The sequence below is a fragment of the Cornus florida genome, unplaced genomic scaffold (assembly GCF_030987335.1).
Source record: "Cornus florida cultivar Cherokee Brave unplaced genomic scaffold, ASM3098733v1 CherokeeBrave_3.0.0_Hap2_Chr05, whole genome shotgun sequence".
Taxonomy (NCBI): domain Eukaryota; kingdom Viridiplantae; phylum Streptophyta; class Magnoliopsida; order Cornales; family Cornaceae; genus Cornus; species Cornus florida.
This window is the reverse complement of record NW_026775575.1, coordinates 79774639-79781574: the sequence shown is the minus strand read 5'-3', so window position 1 is coordinate 79781574 and position 6936 is coordinate 79774639. Positions and strand designations below refer to the sequence as shown.

The window sequence follows — 6936 nt, the reverse complement described above, 5'->3', positions numbered from 1 at the left end:
GAAAATTAATTTATATTTTCTATATGGAGCGTTAGATTAAATTTAATGGTTATTCTTTCAAACCCACCCTATTTATAGTTTTCATATTTAATTTTAGAAAAATGATAGGTCTTCCGACTTTAATTACCGACTTCTCCTTCAAATACAACGTAGTTGGGAATGAGTCGAAGAGAAAGAGATATTTACGGATTTTTTTTTAAGAATTCCAACTTGGTCCAACCACTTTGTATTCGGAAGAAGAGTCGACGATTGAAGTCGGAAGACCTATCATTTCTCTTAATTTTATCAATAAAAGGTAATTATCAAAATAAAAATAGAATTTTTTGAAAAAAAAAAATATAAGTAGTGAGCAATTTGTGAAGTGTGTTTGAGTACTTGCTTAGTAAAAAATAAAAAGAAAAAAAGGTAAATTATAGCGAGGGGAGGTATGTGTTACTCACATACAACGAAGTTTAATGTAATTTACTAAAAAAAAAAGAGAAAAAAAAAGAGAGAGTAAATTGCACTAATCCAAAGTTTGGGTTAAAGATAACAATCTATAATACAATTTAGGCACTTTTTGGGTAATGACACCTCACAAATTTAGTAAACTGAATAATGAGATTATAACCATGATAAAAGTACGTACTTACCATTTGACTTTTGAATTGACCAATTGAATCATTAAATTACTTTATAATCTCTTTTTATTGACCAAAATGACCCTCATAAATGAAAATTAATTGAGCTTTATAACCTCCTTTTATTTCTCTGTGTCAGAAAATAAAAAAGGATGGGAAATAAATTTCTCTCTCTCAGTCTCTCTAATCTACCCTTTCTCTGTGTTTCGTAAAAAGAAATCATCAACCAAAAAAAAAAAATTATAGATGAGGGTGAAAAGAAAAGGGAAGATATAAAATAAAAAGAAAAGGGAAAAAAGAATTAAGATCCAAACTTAATATGTGCGAAATTACTTAATTTAACAAAATCAAGGAAAGAAAAAGCAAAAAGAAAAAGAATAGTGGGGTAATATATCACACTCACAGCGCCGTCCCAGCCTCTCTACTTGGAAAAAATAGAATAATCATATGCACACGTGCCCTCCTTTATTTTCATTCAAATAAGTGCTCTATCCACTTTTTGAGTGATATATCTATAATCTATATGGATCGCCAGTGGAGTGGACACGGCATTCTTAGAAATCAAATTAGATTATGATCATTTCGGCATCAAATATGGCCCACCCAATCGAGTCTACAAACTGTTAGAAGCATGTCACTTATTAACTCAGCTTTCAGAGAATTTTTTTATTTTTTATTTTTTATTTATTTTTTATTTTTATTTTTAATTTCAGAAAACTATTTTTGAAAGGCTTTGGCTTTACAGTCGCTGGTATCAGTCTAGGAATTAATTACTCGGTATCATTTATGACTTTAAAATTATTTATCTGAGTATAATAATTTTTTTTTTTTTTTAACTAGCAAGTCACGTTATTTATTGATCACGTTTTTGTTTGTCCTTCGTTAAAAACAAAAAAAAGCTCGCAGATATTTGCGTTTTTTTATTTATTTAACAGAGGGCAAACAAACACGTGGCCAATAAATCACGTGACTTGTCAATAGAATGAAAAGTAAAAGAAGTTATTATGATGATAGGTTTCTACACCCAAATAAACAACTTTAAAATCATAAATGATCCTGAGTAACTGATTCTAAACTAATACACAAGCGATTGTACTTAGCAAAGTCCATTTTTTAATTGTAATATGCTTTTTAATTATAAAATACTAAACCAACCAGGTTGTTAAGATTTTAGATTCAAACAACTCATTGCTACTAAATAAAATTTCACACAATTTAGCATTTGTTTTGATATAGTTACCTCCTCCGCTAGTCAACTAAGGATCAATTAATTTTATCAACTGCATGATGATTTTTCATGTAAGAGACAAAAATACTCTCAATATATTTTTACAAAAGTAAAAAATAATACTTGGTATTTCTACTTTAAAGAGCATTCAAAAATATATAACAAATATTCACGCAATGTTGCAATGAAAAAGGGGTTTTTTAAATGTCAACCCTAGGCAAAATTTTTGCCACCAAAAATAGGGTTTTCTAAATTAGTTGTGAGAAAAAATATTAATACCCTTTAAAAACTATATATATGTTGAAGGCATTTTTATATTATCTTAATAATCAAAACTGTTGCAATGTAGCAACATCTCACCAATGAGTTTGCATTTATGCATGTACTGCATAGTTTGCCAAAACTTCTGAAAAATATATATATATATATATATATATATATATATATATATATATTATAGCTTTTGACCTGCTTTCTTTACCAGGAGTGCAAACCACGCGCCTTTCTGCGTGTGGAACAAACTTTACACAAAACTATAAACCACCCGCGTGCTTCGGGGACATCCCACTACCACCATTCGTTAACCAACGCGCTTGTTTCTGGTATTACCGTTGCCCTCATTTCCCACTACCTATGATCTCATTTCTTCTTAGGCCTTTTTCTGGGGTCTCTCTGTAATTTATATAATTTTTCTTAGATTCTCAATTTCTCATTTAACCATCATCATCATCATCACCAACTTTACAAAAGGCCCTCCTTTATTGGTTTTTAAATTTGGTTTTGGCCTTTTAAATTAGAGCTCTGCTTGTGATTCAGATTTGTGCGTACATACATACACACACACACACACACACATATATACACACACACACACACAAATTTTTGTTGCATACATGTGCCTTTCATGTCGCCCAGTCTTTTAACCTCTAGCTTTTGTTCCTTTCCTTAACCTTTATTGGTTCCAATATAAAGAAACAGCTCTAAACTTGGGTTGAAACCATCTCTATAACCAATTTACAGGGTGTTTTGATCATATACACAGCTCTTCATATACAAATATGACTTCTTTTGTTATTGATGGAGAGCAAAAGTTGCTCTTTTCTTCAGGTAAATATTTTGCCCTTTTTCTAATCTCCTCTTTCCTCCATTTTGAATTCAATTCAATTAATCTTCTAGTTGTAATCCATCTAGGATAAGAAACACATACATATATATATATATATATATATATATATATAAGATTATGTATTATGATCATGGGTATAAGGTGGATTAATGAAAATAATTTTGGGCGTTTGTTGTCAATAGGTCATTGATTTGGTATTCAAGAGGGACTGGTGGAATCGAATTCCAACTTTTAGCATTGGTTGAATGCTGAAGGAATTCAAATGATCTGTTTTGTGGGTTGTTTTGATTAAATATTGTTTTTTTGGGATTGAAATTGAGACGGTTGATGTGGGCTTTTGAGGGGAGGAAGAAGAGAGTGATATTATTGATTAGCATTAGCCAAGGAAGGGGATTTTTGGCTGTTGTATCCAATGGAGGCACCAGCAGAGCAGCAGCAGAACACAACACCGAAGAAAAAGATGACGAAGCAATTGACATGGAAGCGCGACAACACTTCACTGCATTCAGCAGCCAGAGCAGGACAGCTTGATGTGGTAACGGAGATCTTAGCCGGTACCAGAGAAGACGAATTGGAAGAATTGTTGTCGACGCAGAACCAAGCCGGTGAAACACCTCTTTATGTTGCTGCAGAATATGGTTATGTTGATTTGGTTAGGGAGATGATTCAGTACTATGACCTTGTCACTGCTGGGATCAAAGCAAGGAACGGCTTTGACGCATTGCACATTGCTGCTAAACAAGGGGATCTAGGTAATGCCTCTGTAATCATAATTCTTTTTTGAGTAATGCTATCACGAGAGCCCTCTAATGACAAGAGTCGTGAGATAGCATTACTCTTGTCATGAGAGGGCTCTCTTGATAGCATTACTCGATCTGTTTTTGCTTTTCACGATAATTTGTTTTCTTTTTGGAGGCAAGAATGAGTTTTGCTTTGTGTGTGTTACAGAGGTGGTGAAAGTGCTAATGGAGGCACATCCGGAGCTCTCTATGACCGTTGATGCATCGAACACAACAGCTCTGCACACTGCAGCGACGCAAGGGCATATAGAGGTGGTGAATTTTCTCTTGGAGTTTGAGAGCAGCCTGGCGGCTATAGCTAAAAGTAATGGGAAAACAGCTTTGCATTCTGCTGCAAGAAATGGGCATGTGGAGGTGTTGAGGGCACTTTTGGGGAAGGAGCCAGGCATTGCAACGAGGAACGATAAGAAGGGCCAGACTGCACTTCACATGGCAGTGAAGGGCCAGAATCTTGAGGTGGTGGAGGAGCTGATCAAGGGAGATCCTTCGTCGATAAACATAGTTGATTCTAAGGGAAACACAGCACTGCATATTGCATCTAGAAAAGGCAGGGCTCAGGTAAATTCGCGTTTCTAAATTCTAATTCATCATCAATCCATCTTCAGTGTAAAAAAGCTTGTGATTTCTGTGCTGACCATAGTTTGATTGGAATTTGTTTTGCATCTATTGAGTAGAAGGCATGATACTAGGCTACATTTACTTTAAAACACTTGGTTTCAACTTTTTTGACATTGGTTGGATAAATTGACACAAAATAAAAAGGAAAGCTACAAAAACTTTCCAGTTCTAATCCACGTGAAAATTTTTATTTGATAAGCAGAAGTGCCACAAAATTATGATGAATTATATTGCTCTTTTATTGTTATTATTTTTTTTAATTTTTTTTTTTTTTTTCTGGGCAATTATATTGCTCCATTAATTGATAGCTTCACTAAAGATTGCATATGATAACCTTACCAGAGATCTATTTTTGAGCTTAACAACATGGTCTAAATAAATAGTACATATAAAACACACAAACACTGATCTATTTTTGTATATAAAGCTTCCATGTATTGTTATGAGCACTGGTGTTGGAACTTGTATGCTGATTCAAAGCAACAAAATCTTGAAACTATATTGAATAAAGAAATGGTATATACATTGAGAATTAAAATCTGCTGAAATCACCTAAAATCTATCCACATATTCTTTTTCATTCTTTTGGACTGAATTTTATCATGTTTGTTGATAAAATCACCTAAAATCTGCTGAAAGAAATCACATATCAACAGAATTAGATGAGAGGGAGAGCTGACTTAAACTTGTTCTTTCTTTGCAGATCGTTAAGATGCTACTAGAGCAGAGTGGAGCCGATACAAAAGCTATTATTAACAGGTCTCATGAAACAGCCCTTGATACCGCAGAGAAAATTGGGAATGCTGATATTGCAGCCATGCTGCGGGAGCATGGAGTTCCGAATGCCAAGACCATCAAGCCACAAGCAACAAATCCAGCCCGGGAGTTGAAGCAAACCGTGAGTGACATAAAGCACGAAGTCCACCACCAGCTAGAACACACTCGCCAGACTAGAAAACGCGTGCATGGCATTGCCAAGCGCCTAAGAAAAATGCATGCCGAAGGACTTAACAATGCCATCAACTCCACAACTGTTGTCGCGGTCCTCATTGCCACTGTTGCCTTTGCAGCCATTTTCCAATTGCCTGGTGACTTTGTTGATGACCCCGGCGAAATCCCTAATGGATATTCTCTAGGAGAAGCAAAAATTGCTCCAAAGGTGGCATTTCTGATTTTCTTCATCTTTGATTCTATTGCCCTCTTCATTTCCCTTGCGGTCGTGGTGGTGCAAACCTCAGTTGTGCTCATCGAAAGCAAGGCAAAGCAGCAGATGATGTCGTATATAAACAAGCTAATGTGGTTGGCTTGTGTGCTTATTTCGGTAGCATTCTTGGCGATGTCATTTGTTGTGGTTGGTAAGGATCAAAAGTGGCTTGGTATTGCAGTGACAATTATAGGGACAACAATAATGGCTTCAACTTTGGGGATAATGTGTTATTGGGTGGTTAAGCATCGGATAAAGTCCTCGAATATGAGGAGCATTCGGAAGAACTCTATGGGCAGTAGGTCGCGGTCATGGTCAATGTCGGTAATGTCAGATACAGAGGTTCTGAACAATGAGTACAAGAAAATGTATGCACTTTAGAGCTTCATATGCCCAACCCTTTTTTTTTGCTGGTGGTGTACAATGTATTGCTGACTTAAGGCCTCTACTATGAAGGACATTCAGAAGAATTTTTTGGGCAATAGAAGCCAAGATCATGGTCAATGTCAGTGATCAGAGATCAGATGTACTGAACAATGAGAATACAAGAAAAATTATTCACAGGCTCTGAACAATTGAATATGAGAAAATGTATGTGTTCTAAACGCTTCCTACACCAAACATTGTCTTTTCATGTTCTGGTGTGATGATACCTTTTAATTCTATACAAATTATCTTTAATCTGAATAGTTATGAACCAAATTAAGGTAGTTCCTTTCTCTTCTAGAATTCTCTGTTCTGGTTACCCTGTACCAGATTGCTTGGAAATGAATCATCAAATGAGCATCGAATCGACACTTTGGAATTGAAATGGGAAAAATTTTAGTCCAAAGTTTTTTTTTTCCATTCTAAATTCAAGATGCCGATTCGATACTTTCAAACAGAATGATGATTGATTAATTACTGCGAAATTGTGCATCTCAAGTTTTGAGTACTTGCTCATTGTTAAGCATCACTGAGCTGACATAAGATCACCCATCCAGTATCCACCAAAAGAAATTGGTACTTTGACAGCAGGAATAGGAAAATCAGACATTAAGACATAATTCAATGTTGATTGTAATTTTGGATAATGTATGACAATAGTGATATTGAAACACATGGGAGATAAAAATGACAGCTAGGAAGCCTAGGTTGTATCCATATAAGATTTTTTTTTTTTTTTGTCTCTACGGAATCGAACTACCTTCATCATTCCTTTGGGCCAAGGGCGGATCCAGGGTTGGGGTTGAGCCCACCAATTTTTTTATTTTTATTTTTACTAGAGGTAATTTTAGTCCAACCAAAAAAAAAAAAAAGAAGTAGTTTTAGTAGTACTAGTCCACCCCATTATGCAATTC

The 6936-nt window shown here is 35.0% G+C and overlaps 1 protein-coding gene across 1 annotated transcript; it reads left to right on the top strand.

The window, feature by feature from the left end:
* Positions 1-2491: 2491 nt before the first annotated feature.
* LOC132307045 (ankyrin repeat-containing protein At5g02620) lies at positions 2492-6283 on the top strand. The gene is made up of 4 exons (XM_059804699.1): positions 2492-2955; positions 3157-3726; positions 3923-4332; positions 5096-6283. The coding sequence occupies exons 2-4, from the start codon at positions 3387-3389 to the stop codon at positions 5975-5977; spliced, it is 1632 nt and encodes a 543-aa protein (XP_059660682.1). The 5' UTR covers positions 2492-2955; positions 3157-3386; the 3' UTR covers positions 5978-6283.
* Positions 6284-6936: the final 653 nt, after the last annotated feature.

Excerpts from the sequence above, each read along its gene's own strand:
- LOC132307045 (XM_059804699.1), top strand. The coding sequence starts at position 3,387 with ATGGAGGCACCAGCAGAGCAGCAGCAGAACACAACACCGAAGAAAAAG. Across the intron at positions 3,727-3,922 it reads TGCTAAACAAGGGGATCTAG|AGGTGGTGAAAGTGCTAATG; the intron begins GTAATGCCTCTG and ends TGTGTGTTACAG. Across the intron at positions 4,333-5,095 it reads CTAGAAAAGGCAGGGCTCAG|ATCGTTAAGATGCTACTAGA; the intron begins GTAAATTCGCGT and ends CTTTCTTTGCAG.